The 22,583-nt window shown below is 36.8% G+C and overlaps 1 protein-coding gene across 3 annotated transcripts in view; it reads left to right on the top strand.

Annotated features, from left to right (window-relative positions):
• THADA (THADA armadillo repeat containing) overlaps positions 1 to 22,583 on the top strand; it is a 170,297-nt gene that overhangs the window by 95,848 nt on the left and 51,866 nt on the right. For all 3 annotated transcript variants that reach the window (XM_062571896.1, XM_062571899.1, XM_062571897.1), the window contains one exon: positions 10,896 to 11,011. In XM_062571896.1, the coding sequence (XP_062427880.1) occupies positions 10,896 to 11,011 (116 nt within the window). The remainder of the gene's footprint in view (positions 1 to 10,895; positions 11,012 to 22,583) is intronic.

Below are 22,583 nucleotides of genomic sequence, written 5' to 3'. Positions count from 1 at the left end.
GATTTCCAGAGGTCCCTTCCAACCTTACCATTCTATGAAACGGAGCATTCCTTTCCTTACCCGTATTCTCTCAGCGTGGCTGGGAGTTGTTCCGGAAGAGTGCCAGGTAGGCTGAAACAGTGCTGGAGACCGTAGTAATCACTGAAGAGTGATAGCATTTATGTTCAGGGTCCAGGCACCAATGCTGGGGTTATTTAATACACCTGTATCGACATAGCCTCTAATGACCTGTTTGTTACCAGCAACTGGCTGCATGAGAACTTTCTTTAAGAAGGGGACAGTTTTCCCCAATATTAAAGACACTTGAAGATGGGTACAGAAATCCCTACAGTGGATGAGCATACTTACACTGTTCAGGAAGTTCTGTGATCTGGTTTAGACACAAACACAGTAGGGCAATTGGTTAATATCAAGGTCCTCAAGTGTACATGGAGCCATTAAAAGCAATAATATGTTTATAAACAGAAATGGAGGAGGAGGATTGATTGTCATATAGAGGCATGTACAATAAATAACTGATTGTGACTGCCTTGATAATGAGGAACAGCTGCCATAAGATACAATATGACGATGAAGAATGCCACTTTTTCTTCATTATTCACGTATAGTTACCTGTGTTTGGACTTCATATGTTGGAAATTATTCATGAGACCCTGAATTGTTGAATGAATGTTTTTCTCTGGAAGCAAGAGACCTTTATAGGTATTTTCTTCTTCGGTAAGTTTAAAATCAGTAGCTGAGAGAGGAATATTGCTTTCTGAACCTGTGAATAAATTTTACTGTGCATTATGTGTTGATGTGAGTTTATGAAATAAAAGCATAAAATCTATATAGCTTGCTGTTAATTATTTTCTCAGCTTGTAATGCAGACATTCCTAAGACATTAGATCAACTCTCCTGAAACCAGCAAAGCTACAGGGTCAAGTAGCAGTATTTTCGAGCACTCTTTACAAACATGTCGTTACTGACTGTGCCTGTTACACATCAGCTTTTCAGTGTCAGTGGGGTAGTCATATCTTTAATGATGCCTCCCTTAAATATTCCTCTTAATTGTAAATCAGTCTCTGTAAACAAGGGTGTGTACGTTAGTCTTTATTTGCATTTTTTTCTCCTTCATGTGGACATGCGCAGGATAAATATGGTACAAGGAAACAGTGTGAAAAAGAATTATTGCAGATAAATAAAGGATGATGATTTAAGGAGGAAGGAAGGTTTGTACCCCTGGAGGTTGTAGAATTAAGTTTTTGATGATGGCAGAGTATAGACTTGGAAGAGGAGACTCTTTCGTGTACCCTCCCTAGTATTATAATCAGAAAGATGGTCTGTGTTAATTTCTGTAGACTTTTTAATTTTGTTTACATGGTGGTGTAAAGGTGTGAAGGTAATAGGTATGTTTGCAGAGAGTGGAAGTGCAACCAGCTACACAGTGCCTACTGTAATCTGGGGTCAAGCTGCCTGGTTAAAAGGATTTGTGTGCGACACCCTTGCTCATCAGTCAGGTTTGCCTTGTAGCCCCATCTTCTAGTCGTAGTTTTCTGTTTTCTCCTCAACCAATCTGGTCTTCTGGTGAGGCTCCTTAGCCCAGTGCATATACTTTTAGTTGTAAGATGAATAATACATTTTTTAAAAGTATTTTAAATCCAAATAATACAAGAATCTATAATGTCAGACCTGGTCTGGTTTCTGTGTAAATAAGCAAACCATATACTTCTAAGAAAAAATTTGGCTAGGCCTTTTGGATGAAAACAGCAGTGAATATGATGCCAGCTTGCAGCAAACCTCTCGTTCTTTTGTTTTATGCTAATATAGAATCTGAGTTGCATAGGAAAATTTTAAGATAGAATCCAATTTCATCTTCCTTGGAGTAAGATGGGAAGAAAAACCTAATAAAAACAGCATTGCAAAGAATTTGATTCATGAGATTTCACGATTGTTGGATTACTTGTTATATTCAAAACCAGGAATTTATGTTGTATTTTAAGAACATGCTTCTAATAACCAATGTTTTTGGTATGTTTGTGTGGTATGTCTGTTTGGTATGTCTGTTAGGAGGAAGGCTTTGCTGGTTTTCAGCTTTTTGTGCATTTCATTAGTTATGGCACACATGATTTGCACATTAAAATGCTCTTATTCTTGCTCAGTTCTATGGAAGTAACTAGGACTGTATTTTTAATCAGATCTTTAGACAATTTTGTATCTTACTTTACAAATTCTTAACACAGTCTGTTAAAAGTGCATACCTGCATTTTAATTAAAACATTTTTTTTCTTTTATAAACCTACCTTTATTAATTTTGATGGAAGTATTTGAAAGAAGGATATTAAAAGCCCTACTTTCTCATGAATAATAATCTGAAATTGCATAATTAGGTGATGAAACATGCTGACAAAAACAACTGAAATTATGGGAAAACTGAATTGTGAACTAGCTGTTGCTATAAATTATAAATAATACAATTATTCATATGTATGACTATTCAAGTATATGTATTATTAGATAATTTTCAGAAAATATTTGCAGTAGGAGATCTTACAATACAGATTACATTTATTAGTTCATGCAAAGACAAATTTGAGGAAGCAAGTCATTCATACAAGGTAATCATATATGCCAATCATAATTTGTACTAAGCAGAAATAATAATCTGATCTGTCAGTGGTGAAATCACCATTATGAAATCCAAGACTTCAAAGAAAGGCAGTGGTAGAAACGCAGAGATGATGCTTATAATGATCTGATGTGTATATATAAATGATACAGAATGATTAAAGCAGTGTAGTAAGTGATGGATTGTGTAACACTTCATGGCAAGAGGATGGCAAGAAAATTAATAAACATTTGAAATTCCTCTTCAAATGTTGTCATTTAAACATGGAACTGAAGTCAAAATATTTACTCTGTTCTCCCTCCTCCCCCTAAGAAAAGAATAAGAACATCTTCAGTTCTGATAGTGAAATACCTCTCAGGTGAAGGAAAGTCTTAGTGCCTGCAGTAAGAGTTGTCATATTCACAGTGTTTCTAAACATGTGTGTGGCAGAACATTAATCGAAGTGACCAGACCAGGGGAGCAGGAGTGCCCCCAGTGCTGGCTGGAGCAGCGTGCTGGGGCAAGCCGGGCTTGGCCACCACATGGTCGTGGGTCAGCTGTGCACCTGCGCTGACACAGTGCTGGTGTGCTCGTACAGTCAGCCTGACCTGAGGCTTGCTTGTCCTGCGTAGATCAGGTGCCTATATCACTGTTTATTGCACGTGCCTGTATTTATCTCTGGGATTTCTCAAACAGAACTTTTGACATCGGCATTCATTATTCTTATATCTCAGCTACTGTTGTGACTACGTGGTTGTTATTCAGATTGGGGCTGAATCCAGTCTTCAGGAATTAAGAACAGTTGGATTGTTTAGCTACTATACATTCCTAAAAAATACATATATATATATATATAAATTGATTCTGCTCTGCTTTTACACTATCTTGCAACTTGTCTAAGTGCTTTTGTTTATCAGAGTAGTATAAACTGTAGGGACTGTGTTCTTATTACACTTGCTGGTGGTAAAATATTTGGCACAAACATGAAAATAAAATTCTTACATCTAGATTTATATAGACAGGTATCTTTTAGCAAAACTGGGGAGATAGCTGAGGTTTTAAAACCCACTGTAATTACCGCACACGATTTTATTTTGCACTTTTCATCTTTATGAAGAAAAGGATTTCTTAAGGCCTATTTTTCACTAGAGATAATTATGAAACTTTTAACTTCAAATCATCCTAGCAAAATGCCTTTACCTGTTTCTGTACCTTGCCAGTTTCTATCTAGATGGTCTTAATAAAAAAAAAAAAAAGAAAGAAAAAATTGGGCTTATTTTTCGAATACTGAGATAACTTGCAGATGTACTTATCATACAATAAGAATGACGTTTTGTCTGCCTAAAACAAAGAAATGAAAAGTTTATTGCGGATTTTCTCACAAGCCTGTTAATACTCAGGTAAAACGGAGCCATTCCAAAATACCATATTTAGCTTAGTGCACTAATCTCCTTACTGCTTCTATTTTGCCAACATCCTTCTTTCTCTTTTTTTCTTACTTCAGTCTCCAGAGCTTGGTGAATGGCACATTTTTTCCAACCTTAGTGTTTATACAGCATTTTATTTCAGCTGGTGAAACATCTGTATTTTTTTTCTTCTCTCTCTCTCTCTCTCTCTCTCTCTCTCTTTTTTTAGGGAACTAAATAAATGATCTATGCTGAGAATGTACAGTATAGGGTGATGTCAGTTTGCTTTCCCCCCACCCCCAAAGACTCACTGAACTGAACAGTGGGAGCATTGTTTTGGTCTTGCAGTTAGGAATGTGAATGTTTATACTGTATACTTAATTTCATGCAAACATAGCTAAGGGCACGCATGTAGAAGTTTTTATTGCTTCAGGTCAGCTTAAGGAGAGAAAAGTTTAACTTTTGCCACTTCATTGAAAAATGTGTGATTATATAACTTTCAAAAGTGTTTGTGGAAAATCTGACTACTTAAAAAAGGTACTTTGTGCAGCCACATGTTGGAAGCTGTGTTTTCTTTAAATATGAACATATGTGCATGCACAGAAAGTATCACTTGATCATTTTTTCATATCTGAAGTTAATAGTTTGTAAACTTCAGAAACTTCAAGATCTCCTATAAAATTAACACTAATGCTACAGAATGTTAATTTTATCTCTTTTAGGTAAAGTGTGCCACAATAGATTGATTTTTGTGGCTATTAAGTAGTTGTGTTACATTTGCAGTGTCTTCATACATGTACAGAAGTCTTGATATCAGAAAAGTTTAAAGGTGCTTACTGTTTTTTTTTTTTTTTTTGTGTTTTACGCAAGATTTTATCCACTATTGCATTGCTTCATTATTCTAATAGTACATTTCACAGCTTGAATACAGTGATTTGCACTGATACAACTTCTAAAGACACTAATCAGCTTCATATCATATCGACGTTAATGTGGAGGAGAAGAATCTAATCAACTGTTTAAATGTCTGTTTTGAGCTCCTGAGGAAAAAATAGTGAATACTTCCAGTTTGGTTGCAGTTAGTTTGGGTACAGGCAGTTTTAGGCTCTTTGAGTAGACTAAGACTACCTCTCCTTTTTAAATGATACTATTATTCTATTGTAGTAATTTCTAAGTATTTAGCCCTCATCTTTTCTTTTTTTAAAAAAAAGGGGAGGGGAAGAACTTAAATTTTTATTTTGGGTTTGTAGATCACTCTGGTGATTTCAGGAGTAGTATCTAAATGTCAGCTGGTAGTCCAGATCTGTTGCTTGTGAGATGATTTAAGCCAGTTCTTTAGATAGCTGGATGTAGCAGTCTGTGGGTGTTTCAGCCAAAAGCAGCTGTTTGACCCGACAAGGAAGTGGCGAGGGAGGGATGTGAACAGGGCGAAAGGATGTTTGTGCTGATTGAACAGCAGGGAAGCTGAACATTTCCCCTTCTCCCTCTTCCTGTCCCCACCCTTCTCTGTTCTTTCCCCTTTCCTTGAGGCTTTGGGAGCTGAGGAACGTGAGTGAAGCCTTGGCAGTCCTAGAGAAGGGAGGAAAGGACTGCAGGTGTCTGAAGAGCAAAAGGAGAGGGCTGGAGAGCAGGACCTGACTTCTGCTCATTGGTGTCCTGGGTCCTTGATCTTTGCTGGTCAGCATGTAGTGTTGCACTTCAGCCTGCTTGGTTAGCTTGAGCTCCTAAGTCCTCCCATGCTGGAGCTCTGAAGGATCAGGATAATGTACAGTGATTCTGCATGAGACAGCATATGTCTCTGAGTTAATAAAGCCTAATGGTCCGAAGCTGTCTTAGTATGGTCAAAGGCTAGAAAAGGTTCCCCATTATGTTTCAGAGTATCTGGGTTTCCCATTACTTGCACTACGCTGACAACTTTTGGCTGGATGATAGGCAATTTATAGTCATCCCATTGCGTTAGTCTGACTCCTTGACAGCTTGCATGGGAAAGGAAAATGTCTGTGAGCATACTGTGACTTCCTGATTGTAAAGGAAGGTTCCACGCAACTAAACACAATATCATGATTGTGTCTTCTAACACGCAGACTCCCAAATCTTAGATGCTTATAGTCTGCTTCACTGGTGTTTAGTGCTTGCGGTATTTAAACGTAATTGCTGTCATCACATAAGTCTTTGTAAACCCTCCTTTACGGATAGTGCAAATTCTTTCTAAAACAGCTTTAAAAATTATTGATATATTTTCTTACTTGTACTTTAAAAAAAAAAAAAATCTTACAATATGAAAGGAACACTACCACCTCACTGCATATGTATGTATAAGTGAGGAATGTAAGAAGCGATTTTAAATTAAGGAGTATTTTGGATCTGAAGAGAGCTTGCGTGTGCTATGTGCTAGAAAGCTGGTCTGTTTTGATAGCTATATCAAACAGTCTCATAAAAATTATTTCCTCTACACAAATGCTGCCTGGCTTGTCTCAGATCATCAAAATGATAGCAATCCATCAGCCAAACAATGACATTTCACACATGTTGGAAGTGGAGAATTAATGCAGTTAACTTTTACAGATTGTTTATTTGGTTGCCTGCAACTTTAGCTTATGTAAAATACTGTAGAAGGCTTTGAATAAAATATTCCAGCATTAAACTCAATTTCAAATTTAGTTTAGGGATTCTAAAATCTTACAGTACAATGGAGTTCCTTTGTGAGGAAAGTGTACTAAGGTCTGTGACATTTGGTGGGGGAATCTGAATGAATGATGGAAGGTCTGTATCAAAATGATGGGGAAAAGGTCAGTATTTTGCATATATCAAATGTGAGACTGGGGTAAACTGTAGTTGAACATTGCCTTTGATGAACGCTAACATTTTTTTTCCAAGAGTGAATCCAGACTCTTATGTAAAAAGTAGTGTGAGGTGTATCTTCTGATTCTACTGCTAAATATGGCTCATGAGATACTCTTTCTTTTTTTTTTTTTTTTTTTTTTTTAACTATCTAAATAATAGTGAGAGGTTGCAATTCATCTGGAGACAGAATTGCAGAGAAGTTTTACTTGCATTTTGAGTGCCAAATTTCCTACCTGGACTAATTTAAATCCACAAATTTGATCCATTTAGTATGTGCAGTTCTCCCTCTTTCAAGACCTTTGGCTTAAACTGTCAAATTACTTAGGTTTTGTATGTATTTAGAAGGGATGTGCTTTTGGAGTTGTTTTCAAAACCAAAGTGATTAAATTAAGCTTCTAGGAAAAAATATGATAGCCTCTTCATAATTGTGAAACAGATTTTATATTATTGCTTAGAGGTAAATCCCTTCTCATTCCTGGAAATGAGCACAAGCACAGAAGAATAAAACCAGAAAGGTTAAGACACAAAATGGTTTTCAATTAACAAGATATAAAAGGCAACAAGAAGAGCTTCTACATACACATTATTTTCCTTTTTCATCCTCTTTCTTCATCATAATCTACTTAACAGAGGTTAAGGGCAAAGTGTAAAAAAGACATAGAAACTAGTAGTTCGTGCCAACTTTGTGCACTGATTTTAATGAAAGGAATTAATTTCAAGTAGATACTTGCATAAACCTTTTTAACAAGGGGACAATTGTTTAGGCCAGAGTAGGCTAAAGAATAGGATTCAAAATGGAGAGGTCTGATGAAAATCACTTCTGGTCATTCTGATTTGAGTCATTAGCTGAAAAAAATCTTTGAACCATTTGTTCTCTACCTTTAAGAACTCCTAAAAAGGAAGGATGTATTCAAGCCTTGAAGAAGATACTTTATAATAAAAACAGCAACAACAACAACAAAAAAAACCTATAAAATGAGGAATGGGGGGGGGGAGAGAGCTCTTGGAGGAATAATTAGCCATAATAGAGTTTTAAAGTGAGAAAAGATTTCAAGAGTGGTCAGATACTCAAGTTGCCCTCCACCTAGGTCTATTTACTATACTTAGTAAAATTTTGTGTGACAGAACACAGAGCATTAGTGCAATTTGTAAGCTTGCAGTTTTGTAATACAGGTTGTAGAGGCTCAATATTCAGAGCAATCTTAGGAAGGCTAGAAAGAACCATCTTTCTAACCATCAACAAAATGATGCTCAATACAGAGGAGCTGAAAGGATTAAAAAAAAAAAAAGAGAGAGAGAAAGAGAGAGAGAGAGAGAGATGGGGCAGATATCTTTCCAGAATGTCTCTTGCATAAATAGCACCTGTTAACACCAGGAGAAGAGAGTTTATTTCATTATTGCTGTCACAGGGAACTCTGGTGGGAACTCTGTGTTTAATAAGTACCTCACTTGGAAAAAATTTGAACCAACTGAATGGAGTCCAGAGAACAGTTGTTTTCCTGGGCCATGAGGGCAGAAGTCAAGGGTGGGAGTGGAAAGGAACACCTTACTTTTAAGAGCTTGGATTGTGAGTATGAAACACTAGAAGAGGTTGCATACGAGTATTTTGGAATCTACTTCGTTGGCTGTTTCCAAAAGCAGGACAAGCAAGCGCATGTTTTGTCCAAGTATATTAGACCCTACCTCAGTGTTTGTATGGATTAAATAGTCTCTTGACGTCTCTTCTGTTCCATGTATATTCCTGTGTTTATTTGATATTACTGCAGCTGTTTTTCCACTTGAATAATTTTAGGAAAAATAACGCAGATGAAATTGTGTCAAGTTAATGCTATGCGGCTGTGCTTGTGTTTCCAAAACAAGCAAACAAATGCAAAAATAACCCCGGAAGCAAGTGGCAATGAAGGAGATGAAGGAGACCAAGATCTGAGATGTAAAAATGTGAATGAAAAGATTTTTTCCCCCCAAATTAAGTGAAAGCTCCAGCTTGATCAGTTAGTCATAAAATTGTCCCTTTGCAAGTGTGAAATGCCGATACTCTCACAAATAAAGTATTTTAATGTAAAATGCTCACGTGTGTATAAGTGTTTTTAGAAGTGGCCTGATAACGTCTGTAAAGCTCCCTAATTTCTGCACATCACCAGTCTAAAGAAATAATCAATGAGGGATGTGCTCCTTCAGTTGATGTAGAAACCCTGTCATCTTTATCAGTGTAACCTACCTGTGTAGGTAAATAGATTTAGGATTTTGAGGCTTTAAGGCAAGTTATACGGAGAGAGTTGGTACCATGTTCCTTCTCTTACAGCTTCCAAGTTATACCTATAAAAAAAAACTCCTTAACTTAAGCAAGATCATTCCCTTTGGGCTTAATTGCTGCACCATGTTCTCCATGTAGGACCTAAATCATATTGCCCGTTCACTGACATATGAATGGTGGAGGTAAAAACTAAGTAGAATGACATGGGCATTGTGACTTGTGTCAGAAGAGTGTGTCCATACGTGGAGAAGTTGAGTACTGCAGGGGCTGGGTTGGAGAGTCCCTCTGCACTGCGCAGTTGGTTTCAACTTTCATGTGTCATCCACTGTTTGCTCTTCATACTTATGACCTAGCTGACCATACATCTTAACTGTTTTTTCTTAACCCCTTTCTGTGTATTCAATAGTACTTGGAAAATTTCTTTTTTAACAGCACAGGAAGGTCACTAAGAGCAGGAATTGCTTGGTTTGTTAATCAGCTGATGAGAAAGCTTTACAGATGGTGCTTTCTATTTTGGTATTTTGAATTCCTTCCTTCACGGTGGCTAGAATGTGTCTGAGTCTCCTATATGAAACTCAGGAGGAGACAGCACAGTCATTCCCTCAGCTTCGGTGTGAAGAGCTCAGGTTCTCCTGTCCTTGGAAGGAAGGGATGTAAGCTGCTGCTCTGTGAAACCCAAGTGCCTGGTGTACTCTGGAGCCCTGAATGAAGGATCTCAAAAAAACTATTAAAGATACTTTTCTGTCAGGACTTTAGAGGGATATATACTAATAGTGCTGACTTTAGAAAGCTTTTTGCTCAGTAAAGGGATGATGTGCTACTGTATGTGTTAAAGAATGTATGTAAAGGTCTTACTAACACATGTTCTCTGGGATTCAGGTACCTAAACATCTAAATTTTAAGTGTGGACCAGGTTTGGCAATCATAGGCATTTGATACCTAAGCATTAGCAAAAGTGTCAACTATATTTATTTCACTGGAGATCTTTTAATTCTGTAATGCAAGAGAAATTCTTGCAGTGTATGAATACTGTAGTCAGTAGCTCATGACTTTAATTACCTTTGCGATTGAAACAGACTTATTGCAGTTTTCTTCTATAGTTCTAATGGATTCTTATGGTTAATATATACTGTATATACTGTCTAATTTGCATATGCCGTAATTTGGCAGAAGCTTCTTTCAGCATCAGTGTTGTCTTAAGTGACATTTCTTTTGCTGCAGCTTTTCACCCTTTCCTGCCTTTCTGCTTGTACTTGTGTAACACAGATAGCCCTGTCCATCCTGTGGGCCAGGTTGCCAGGATGCTGCATGGGCAGTTACACTGGCACTGTTGAGTGGATGGCACAGAATTAAGTTTGAAAGTTGAGAGATGCTTTGTTGGCAAGGGGCCAGTAAGAGCAGTGTTCATCAGACTATGCTCTGATGACTTCGCTGAGTCTGTTGTCTTCCACTACTTCCTATGCGTGCTTTATCATTCACTTTGAAAAGTTATTTTTAAAGAATAGGCAATTTAAGGATTCCATCTCGTTAGGCCGGGTGAAGATGCATCCTAGACACCATGAAGAAAAGAATTCAGGATACCAAAATAGAAAGCATAATCTGTAAAGCTTTTGGTTAAAGGATTAACAAAAAAATAATTCCTGTTCTTCCTGTGTACAGATGTACGGCTTGAGTAATAGTTGTTCATTTTGTGTCATTTTCTTCTTAGTTATTTGAGAGAAAAGCAATAGCTAGAAACTTTGGTTCAAAAATATTTCCACAGCAGTTTTCAATTTTCTTTTTCTTTTTTTGGGGGGCTGTTTAGGTTTTTCACTTGCTACAGTCCTACTTGGAATTGAAACAGCACATTAATTCAGACTTTCAGAAGGGACTGAATGACATCATTACCTGCATAGGAACCAAAGTATGGTTGGCCAAAAGGTAAGATAAAACATCAGGTATATATTCATACACGTAAGTTAAAAATATATTAAAAACTTGATAGACTCTTGTTTTTTTTTCTTGGCAAAATGCACATCTTTATTTCTCTAGAATTGTGTAAAATTTAGTTGTCTTATTCGTTTGTTTTCTAAATCCAGATTTTTTTGGAAAAAAACATGAGTCTACTTTATCTGTGTGCTTTATCATTTTATTCTTTTCTCAGTTCATTCTCATTTATAGACTGCTAATGACTGTCCAGTCATTAAAAAAGACAAAAAAAAAGTGTGAATGAAGATGCTTACAGAAGGATCCTTTTGAGGAAAGGATAAATGTTCTTTCTGGGCTAAGAAGAGTACAGCTACATAATTAGGTTATGATATTATTTTCTCTGTTTTCACTTTTACACCCCCCCGCCCCCCCCCCCCAAAAAAATAGAAAAATGTCACAGTGAACAGTTGTTGAAACTATTGAAATAAGCATTTAGCTGGCCACAAACAGTTCACTGCAATTCTGGAAATATTTTCCTTAGATTTCGGTAAAACGATCTTCAGATGACCAATATACTGCAGTGAAGAAAACAGATTTTTTTTTCCCTGAAAATCTGCTTGATCTTGTCAAATCCCTTTGAAAATTCCTCACCTAAAAACTCTTTGAGGAGACAGAGTTGTTGTAGAAGGAAAGGGAGGTCATTGGATAAACAAAAAAAAAAAATGGGTGAAATATTCCAGGATACAATTTTCACAGTGGAGAGAAGTCACTAGGGAGTCTAGTTCAGATCTCTGATAAGACTTATATTGCTTTATGATCATCAAAAGCAGAATCATAACTGATATGAAAAAAAGGAGTGACTAGTGAGTCGAAGAAGTTTGCTGCTAATGTTAAGTGATTCAGAGTAATCAAGATACAGCTGATCTTCAAGAAATGCAGAATGTCTTCTGATTGAATGAGAATGATAAAACAGGTAAAACTTTATATAAATAAATGTGAAGTGATACACATGAGAAAAGCTATCTTGAACTTTATTTGCAAAAAGTGATGGAAATTAGGAGTAAAATACTGAATTTGCACAGAGGAATCCTATAGGAATTTGTTAGGACCTGGCAGTCTTAACCTGTCAGTGATCAGGAAGAGGAAGTGCCTAGTGAGATGCCAAAATTTGTTAATGGTGTTAATATTTTAATGTAGCAAAGATGAGAGCCAGCTGTAAGGAACTGCAGAAGGGTCTTATGAGACCTACTAGCAAGATGATAATGTGGCAAATAAAAGTCATTGTGGATAAAGATAAAAGGATGCCTATCTAACTTTATATGTAGTTTGATGGTGAATTTTAGATGATTGTTAATCCTTTGGAGTGATACACTTCTCTTATTAAAAAAAAAATCCATAAAAATATCAATTCAATGCTCAGTGGCAGTCTAAAATAGGAACCTGAATATTTAGGGTAGAGAAAAGAATGAGAAGAACAAAAAGAACATCTTAAACTAGTGTGCAGCTGCATCAAGTGTATATTGGCTCTAGTCATATCAGCTTAAAAATGGTATTGTAGAACTAAAAAAAGACCAGGATAACCCAGATATGGAAGCTGCTCTCTGTAAGAACGGCTAAGGAAACTAGGAGTCTGACTTGGAAAAGGGGCTGCTGAGGAGCTGTAGAAAAGAGATATATAAAATAATGAATGATTTCATCCAAAGTATGAATTAGGAACATCAAATGAAGTCAACGAGTGGGCTTTAAAATGAAAAAAAAAAAAAAAAAAAAAAAGTAGTTATTCACACGTGTAACTGAGTAGTAAAACCCTTCATCATAAAATATTGTGGATGCTGAAAGTTCATGAACTTTAAAAACTAACTGGAGAAGTTAATGGAAGGAAAAGGCATCAAGGATAATGATAGATTTAACTAATTGTATTAATTAAATTATTAATCACAAACGCGCTAGCTCTGGCTCAGTAAGTCCATCTGTGCTGTTTCGTGGAGGTTGGGAGAGTATTTCAGGAAACCATCACTTCATACTTGCCCTGTTTTTACACTTTTTGTTATGCCTCTGCTGCTGGTGCTGTCAGGAAGGGGGCTGGCTAGAGAGCCTCTTGCTCCAGGTACAGTCATTCTTACGTTCCTTCTCTTCAGAGAAGGCGAAAGGGTAATAGAAAATAGTTGATTAATAATCTCGTAAGGAGATAACTTAATGTCACAGATACCACAGTGTGGTTATTGTTTGAAAAAAAGTATTATAGGTACATGCACTATTAATCTTAAATGGGTTAAAAAAAGTTAAAATAACAGGAAAGCAGTCTGTGAATTTGAAATGGGGACTTATTTCCAAAAGTGTACTCTTCTGATCTTAGGCTTATTTGCATTCAATCTTCATTCATGTTTTTGTGTTAGTTTTGCAGAGCTATTTCTGGCTTTTTCAGCTGCATATTTCCTTTATCCTATGGAACATCCACTATGAGATTCTCCTATTTTTTGCAAGATTTTAAATTCTTGAATAGTTATTAAAAATGAAGTGGTGTAAAAAAGCATGAGAGTCTATTACATGTATATATTAATCTCTTCCCTCCTTCTCTCCCACCTCCAGATGTCTGAATTTGCTTTAGGGGATAAAATAATAGCTCACTCTCCCCAGGAAGTTAAATTTTTTGAAAATACGTTTCATAGAACATTTTTTTTTCAATTGGTATTGTCCGTCTTTCCATTGTTAAGCCAAACTTAGGGGATTAACTGTTTATTCTCCTTTGTAGAACATATTAAAGTATCAGAAAAAAAGCCTCTTCTCATTTCTTATTTTTTGTACATCTTTGAGATACTAACTTTTTGAGTATTCAAAAGTAATATTTCTGGTTTTGATGTTTGGGTGAACTTTCTTCAAGTCTTCCACTGACTTCTCAAAGTGAAATTTGAAATGTTTGATTTCACGTACGGATTTATCCTTATACTGTATTTTCCAGCAAGTATGGGAGATGCAGGCTGTTTGAGAAGAACAGAAATATCAAAATAGATGAAGTCTGTTTGTTGGAGGACTGAGGTGATCGAATGAAGTGATGGAAAGTAGTCTGGTGGAAGCTATAAAAAATAATATATCAGGCTAAGCCTTTGAAAAAGTTCAAAGGTCTTTCATATGGGTGAAAAAGAGTAGAAGTTGTTTTTAGCTCAGCTGCATACCAAGGAGTTACAAGGCTAACTGTAGGTGCCTTCTGCTTTATAAATATAGAAAGCTAAAAGTGCAGCTTTTGGAGCTGGTAATTTGTTACACAGAAGTCCAGGAAACATGTGTCTTGTTTCATTGTAGCCTTTGGCATGGCTAAGTGTTAGTATTGGAAAACTGGTGAAGTCATGTCATTGCACAGCTTTGCTGAAGGATGCAGCCTCCCAATGGGTTTAGTTTGATTCCCCCCACCGCCAGCTTCAGTCTTACTGGTGACAACAGGAGGGAGGAAAAGACTTTAGGTTCTGCCAGCCATCACATAACGTATTCTGTTAACTTCTAGGTATGTGCCATTTCTTAACCAAGAGCTTGTCTGCACAGGGGAGGTTTACTTTTAAGAAGGATGGTTCCCTGAAACTACATGGGAGTTAGGATGGGAGATAGCCCTGGGCAGAATCAGCTGGCTTTCACTTTGCAATGAGTCACCAACTTGTCTGAGCTGGATTGCCTGTGGTGTACATGCTTAGCTTTATAATCCACATATCCCGTGGCCTTTTATGCTGCTGCTCAGCCCTGTGTGTTGTGGATGGGACCACTAAAAATATCAGTGGGTTCTCATGTAGGGGCGCAAGATTCAAGCTCATGTAACCAGTCCATGCAAAGTGATTCCAGATTTAGGTTCAAAACTGGATTCTTTTCCCATTGAGATACTTGCAACTCAGTTTTCTCCAGGCTGACTCTGGAGTGACCCAGCTATACCTCTACCTTGAATGAGGGAAATCTCACAAGCATTTTGTAGTACTAGAGAGTACTGTGACCTGCCAAGTTGATGGCTGTTGCATTCCAGCAAACCTGTAGTGACCTCCTTCCCCATGTACTTTTGGCAGCATTATGTGAGTTGACAGATGGGCAAGTGGCTTTACTCCCTTCCTAGAAGGAACTTCATGTGAGTTGAGTTAGACCTCCTCTTTGGAAAACAGGAATGTGGCCTCAGTATGGTGTCAGGTCCTCATGGCTCAAGGAGCGTGACCTGAACGTGCCTTTCTTCCTCTCGCTGTCTCAAAGGACAGACAGCACTAATCTCTAATGAGCAGACTTAGGGACAGAACAGTATTTTGTGTGGTTACGGTGGAAGTTTCCAGAGGTGTATGCAGGTGTAGCTGCAGCATGCTTGTGAATTGTTTGCAGCTTTTGCAAGCAGACATGGTGTGATTTATGGAAGGGGGAGGGCTGGAAGGGGGCTTTTTTACAGTAAGAAGGCAACAAATAAGAAAACAAGATTATTCTTGGCGGGGTAGTCCTTCTCTTTTGATAGCTTCATTGCTTTTTTATCTTTTACTGAATCGATACCAACCTTCTTTTCCTTCAAAGGCCACGTCAGTCATCTTCCTATTTTCTAGCTTTTCCATTTTTTCATTTCTGTTTTTAAAGCCTACAGCTGTCTAGTACATTGGGAAATAGTTAATCATATTTGTTCATTAATGGCCTATATGCATTATGTATCCATGTTCAAAATTTGAAAATAATTTTCATGACTGAGCCTGGCTCTGTGGTAATCTACTGATCAGGATTCATTAGCCAGACTGCAGCAATCTTCTATGTGTGCGCTCTTACCCAGTAGCAGACGTTAAGTGAAAATGATAATTTTTGTCCTGTTCCAGTTGAAAAGGAAGCATGCCAGTATGAACAGTTACTGCATGTCAGTAATGGTAGAAATTTATTAATCCACACTTTCTTAGCCATATGCCTAATACAGTCTGGCTCATCTTTTACTTTACTGCTTTTGAGAGCAGAGTTGTAAGTTATCTCCCTCACCATAAAAGTGTTCTTGGAGGCATCCGTTTAAATCTTACATGCTTTTAGCAGCCTAATTAAAATTTCTGTGCTACTCTAAGTCCACTCTTTCACTAGTTTTCATCATGGTACCTTTAGCTCAACTACAGGTGATTTATTTAGGTAGTTAATGATGGCTTGATTTTGAACACTTACTTTGGATATCAATAGAGATGTGTTTAAACTTCAGACAGAAGTTGAAGATGTACTTTGCGTAAGATAAAACATTTTACATAGGATCGCAAGCATGCTTCTAACTTAAATATGAGCATTCAGGGAATACTAAGAATTAAGAAACGTTGTTAAAGATATGTTTCCTCCAACACTGCAACATTTAGAGTAGGCAGAAAACACGTACAATTACAGTTTTTGGACATAAGTCCTTACTCATATCCACAAATATTTTCCAATAAATAAACAAAAGAGTTTTAGTAACATCTATTTTACAGGCCAAATTCATCCCTGATGTTAATTGTATAAAATTTGGTAAATTTGCACATGGGGTTAGTTTGACCTCTCAGATTTTTAGGATGGTGTAAAAGTATCACATAAGGTTCTTATTAAAAGAACAAAAAAAGAAAGCATACAGAATTATTTTATCAAACCAGCATGCTCAAAAACCGACAACAAAACACAACCTTCCAGTTATATTCACCAAGGACAACCAGAGTACAAGTTAGTTTTTTCTTAATATCTGAAACTCAGAATATTCTAAGTAGTATTGTTGTGGAAATAATTTGTGTAGCTTCCCTTTGAAGCGATAAATTCCCTGCCCTTATCAGGGAAACTAACAGTAATGTGAAACGGGCTTTAGTGATAGAAAAAGTGAAATCACCAGACCAATAACTTCCACTTTGAGGAAACTGCTCCTTCTAGTGCAGGACAAGCTGATCTTACAGAACGGGCAGGGGGCTGTTCCTGTGGCACTGACTCCAAGAAGGTGCCAACAACCCAAGTAGACAAGCAGATTTACTGTTCTGAGATGTTTGTGTTTATACACGGGTGTTCCTTCACTTCCAGGAACTCAGCAAGGATTACTTGTTAGTGTTGGCTTCATATTTTTTAAATGCTTTCCATTAACATGTAGGTCTGTTGGCCATGTTGTTCACTGATGTGCTGGTTTTGTATTACATGGTTAAAAATATTATGGCCAAAGTTTAATAATTAAATCAATTATTAATGACTCTTCAAGAAGACCAGACAAAAGTCATGCATCTTTTGATGTTGTTGTTTTAGTGCTACATGACGTGGGCTCTGAGAGAAAGTAAATCAAAATATGAAGGCTGCAATTCTGTGCAAATGTACCCTGAAATAACCCCAATCTTTAGAATACTGCAGAGTTTGAAAGCTAATAACCAAAACGGTGGAAGATTTATCTACTAATCAGCTGCTAACTGTATGCACAGGTGTAATTTCCGTAAGCTTTGTGGCCTCCATGAGTGACCCATGCTCCTTTTCTAGATCGCTCTGCAGGTGAAATGTGGCCAATACAAGGACAGCTGGGCCTGGTTCATCAGCAACCCCATAGGGAAAAAATCCCCTGGCCCTCTGAGGAATATGTAGTGTTGGCTGTATCGAGATTCAAACATCACAGCAGATGCACCACTTGGTGCTTTTAAAAGATTTTTAGCTAATGATTCCCTGCAGGTTTTCCCAAAGTTGTCAAAAAGATGTCAAGGAAATTTGCAGGGAGTTAAATGTGGCCCGTTTTATTCAGTTCAGTCGTAAATAGTGTGCTGGTGCTTTATAGTTCAAGTTCTGTGACAGTGTGGCCAATAATGTAGCTGAAGATCTTGCACTGTATTGTAGTCTCTTTAAGTCTCTTAGTGTATAGAAGTAGTAGAGCAAATCATGTTACCGTCAGGTCTTGTTTCTTTAGAATAGATGTGTCGCATGTTGTCCTTACAGCTCTGTGCAGGGGAACGAGAGGCGTAATTGCAGGCAACGTGTAAGAAATCTGGCAACAGAAAGGAAGAGTGCTTTGCAGAGGTTTGCCGCCCTGCAGGAAGCAGGGAGCTGGCATTTGACGCACTCTAAACCTCAGGTTTCTCTTCTCGGTGTGCCAACCAGAAGAGCTGAGGTCATGGGAGAGAGAAAGGAGGATTGTGAAACATAAAACACGAAGTCTCATACACCCTGCCCTCATCTACCAGGTGACATTAGGAAGTGTTTGACTTAATCAAAATTCTTCCCTGCTGTTATGCCAGACCTAGAGGTGAAATTCCAGCCTCAGTCATATGCAAAATGTCAACTCATCAGAAGTTTTTTCTGAGTTCAGAAATGCAAGTTTTTTCCAAAAACACTTTTCCAAAAGCTTCCTATGTGTTAGCCAGAATATGATGTTCTGCAAAACAATCTGTTCTATCTTTTGGAAGCAAAAACTACACCTAATGTTGATAGTGGGAAAGGAGGAGAATTCAGGGCTTAAATTCAGATCCAGCAGGCTGATCTATTTTCTGCCAAAAATTTAAATCAAATTAAATCTAAATTTAATAGCTGTTGCTGAGTATTGTTTTCAGACAACTGTATATTATTGAAAGAGAAGACAAGGGTGGTGCTTATCTGTTGCTAGTTTTTTAAAATTTATTTTATTTATTTATTTTTTAAGTATGTGTTCTTTCTAAAATACTGTCCTAAAAGTTCAGTCCTGTGAAAGGGTGTTCCTTCCAGAAATTTTAGGCTTTTTTCAGCCTTTCTAAAGGGTCCAGAAACATTTGTCATTCCCATAACTGTGGCACTTTAATTCAAAGGCTGGGGAAGGAGTAGGCAGTTTGTTTAATTGATAGGTAACTTTGGAAGCTGAAGTGAAAATAACCACACAGTCATAAGAATGATTCTCAGCTTATTTTCAAAGTAGTGTGAACTGGCCTTTGGAAGAGTTGTCCTTTTAATCATGCCAGCCCTGGTTTCTGTACCTTGCCTCTTAAGAATGTCTTGAACAGAATGTTTTGGACAGAACACGGGGACGTTTAGGAGGTTTTGTAGTTGTAGGATTTTGCCTACATTTTTAGATTTGCGTGATTCGTAAGCCAAATCTTGTCATCAATTTTTAAAGATTGAAGCTGAGGGTAAGCAATTAACATGTGTAGAGCCTAAGTTACTAGAAGCCTGTTACATGGTATATTTCAGCCTGAAAAAAATGTTTGCTGACGCTCTGTGTAGTTGTTCATTATTTTACAGTGATCAAAACAGTGATATACATGTTACATACTATTGGGAGGAAACTTAGTTGACTTTATTGTGTTACTTACTCCATAAAGTAGTATTTCATTATGACAAATGAGACCGGCTGTATTCATAAAGCAGCATTGGTTGAAAGATACAAAGTCTTTCAAACTCTTATAGATGCTTGGAAGATGCAGAACACAGCTTTTCTGAAAGCTTTTACAAAAGCTTTTTAGATATGCCTAAGATATCTAACTATACTAAGATCTCTTAACTAAACTAAATAATTCTCAACAGAGATGTTCTGAGCTTTTTTAATAGACATTGACCAACAGTTTGAGACAACTTGTTAGGACAAATATTTGGCCTCTTGAGTTTGATTAGCAAACATACTTTTATGGCATTAAATGTTTAGTAAGTATCATAAGTTATTGCATATATATAGTTCTTGTTCTGCTAATAATTTTTCAACATCTGTTTCTTAATGAAGAAAGAATATCAGCAAAATTAACTCCTCTTAGGAAAATACTGAGTTTTCATTGATCTAAATAACTACAAAGTAATATTGTAAACATTAACACAAACAATTTTGATTTGATAATCTGTGACATGTATCATCTTGTTTATGTAACAAATTAAACCTACTGCTGCTGTTGTTGTTATTTATATCTATATGAGGTGATGCTTTCTTTTTGGAAAAAGAAGAATGACCAGGAATTAAACAGTTGATGTCTTTTTAAGTCATCTGACTTAAAACGTCACTTTAAAATTGGGATTTGTGAGAATAGAGTGAGAATCTGCTGAAGTTGGGCACCAGAAGTTTTGTGGTACAAGTCCGATATAAAGGAGTCTTGAATGAACTATTTAATATATAGAAATCTGTATGGTTAAATGGTGTCCTGGAATATGAATAGAAATATAAGTAGAAATGGTGCATAAGGGCCTTTGCAGACCTTAATGGTTAGAGGAGCAAGAGGCTGTATATTTAATTGGTTTGAGTTTTCCAAGTGTTCTGACAGAATTGAAGCCAAATGAGTGAGCTTTCTATGCTTTTTACTCCCTGTTATTTCTCTTGGAAGAGGAGATAGTTTGCTCCATAATTCACTAATGTTGATCTTTAAAATAAGCAGTAATACAGGAGAAACTGAGTTTCAGAAGTTAAACCATATGTTGCTGATACAGTTGAAACCAGGTGTGTGAGCAGGGTGTGCAGAAGATCCGTGACCAAATACTGCCAGTTTCTTGCAATAAATGCCAGTTTGGTTTGTGTCGGATTTACTATCCAAAATAAGCAAACGAGTGACTGCCTTAAATTGAGCATGGCTTAACTATAAAAGGTGAATAAAACTTTGTTTAAAAAAAATATTTGCAGAACTCCAAACTGTGAGATTCTAGGATAGATTTCATACAGAAACCTGGGTTACAATCAACGGTACTTAGAGTACTTAGAGGTGCTAAAGCTAGAACAAAAATCAAAGAGTTTCCAACATTACTGTACATTACAAAGCCAGCTAGGGGAAAATTAAAAAAAAAAAAAAAAAAGAAAAAAAAAAAGCAGTATTGTACATTAAGTTTCTGAATCTGGCAATTCAAATTTACATTTAGAAAGTGGGAATATCTTTTGAAGGATATGCTTCCTAATTCACATACCAGGCAGTTTCTTGTTTGAAATAAATAGCTTCTTTTCAGCTTCAATGATATAATATTCTGTAGCTGCTTAACTTGGGCCTCTTCATAGAAGTTTGAATGTGAGCCCATGGATTTAAAAGCTAACAAAAAATTCTTTCTGCAGGTGGCTTCAAGTGTTTTCTAATTTAATATTCACATACTAGAATTGAAAATACAGCTACAACAAAGTCTGATTACCCTATCCCCAATTATTTGTTCAACCTTAATGATACAAAATTGGTTAGTTGTGGAAGACTTTATTTTCAAGATCTAATCCAGAAATCATCTATAACATGTCAAAATTAATGATATGGAAACTGATAACTCTTCTTTCAGATTTCTATCTGGAGTTTAACCATGCTAATTTTTTTAAAAAATAGACTCTTAGCAAGCATCTATAGACTCTTAAAAATCTTCATTCTTCTGGAACATTTTTGACTTAGGTTGTTCCAGTCACCCTGCATCTTCCATGGAGTTCTGTGATGATCTACTGGGGACATAGAGGCTCTTTCTCTTAGCAGTTGTTCGTGAACTGACTTTATTTTCACCTGGACAGTTAATATCTAAATACAGCATCATGAAGGGATACCAGCAACTTCAGAATAAGCTCCGAAGTACAGTGAGATCCCTGCAGTAGGTTGACTATAAAGCCTTGAGTTCTGAATCCAAAGAGGAACAAGAAGTGACAGCATAAACTTCTGAAAATTATTTTTAATGCTTCTGGGCATGACGTAAAGGGTGGGCACTGAGTCCTTAGTACCGTCTGTTTGACTTCACAAATCTGCTGTTGCTGTAAGCGTTACCTTAATGAGGACAGCACAAACCTCTGTGCTGTATAAGCCTGCTATTAGTATCCATTAGTGGTTTGAATATTGTTTTTATAGCCACATTATATTTTTGTTTGGGCATACCCTTAGGTGCAAGAGTCCTACCATTTCAAGCTTATTCTCTTCAGAGTCAGATACAGTCTATCATCTGAAATGGGTATATGATGTATTTGTTTTCATGAATATCCAAATTGGAAGGGAAGTGAGCTAACTTGGGGGTTTGGGACCAAAAAAGGAAAGAACGCTATTTCAAATGCCTAGAGCTCACACCCTTGCTAGTGCTATGACTTTTTTGTTTGGAGACAGATTTCCTACAAAGCTTGTTTATGAGAACACCAGTTTATTTGTATATTTATGTTAAAAAAGAAACATTTTGTACGATTCCCATTCTCATTGAGTTCTGCATAAACAGGTCATCTTAAATACTGCACAGTACATCATTTGAAATGTTCAGCATGTGAATTTTGGCTGTCAGGCATATTATGCAAATGAAAAATTGATTGACTTTAAACATTGAGGTTTTTGCTACAGTCAGAACAACTGAAAATTCTTGGTTTTGGAAAACTGGGTTTCCTGTTCTGTCTGTCTGGCACATACCGCTGAGAATTCACTAGCATCACCAGAGCAATGGAGCAAGCCAAGAACAAACATTTGGCTTTTTCTAAAGTAAAAATGCCTTATTTCAAAGTCAAAACATGAATATGTGCATACTCAAAATTAAGTGGTAAATGCTTAAAGACTGGACCAGAATAAAACACATTTCAGTATTGCTGTTGTCACTTCCTGAGTAATAGTAGCATCAGCATGTTTTTCCCAAGGCACAGTTTGTAAGTTGGAAATTCATTTTCCAGTGAAATGACGGAATAAGTGACTCTTCAGTTTTTATAGGCTAGCTAGAATGCAGCAGGCCCATCGTGTGTGTCATTTGAATGTGA

The sequence above is a fragment of the Rhea pennata genome, chromosome 3 (genome assembly GCF_028389875.1).
Source record: "Rhea pennata isolate bPtePen1 chromosome 3, bPtePen1.pri, whole genome shotgun sequence".
Classification (NCBI taxonomy): Eukaryota; Metazoa; Chordata; class Aves; order Rheiformes; family Rheidae; genus Rhea; species Rhea pennata.
The sequence above is the reverse complement of the archived record's forward strand: the minus strand, read 5'-3'. Positions and strand labels throughout refer to the sequence as shown.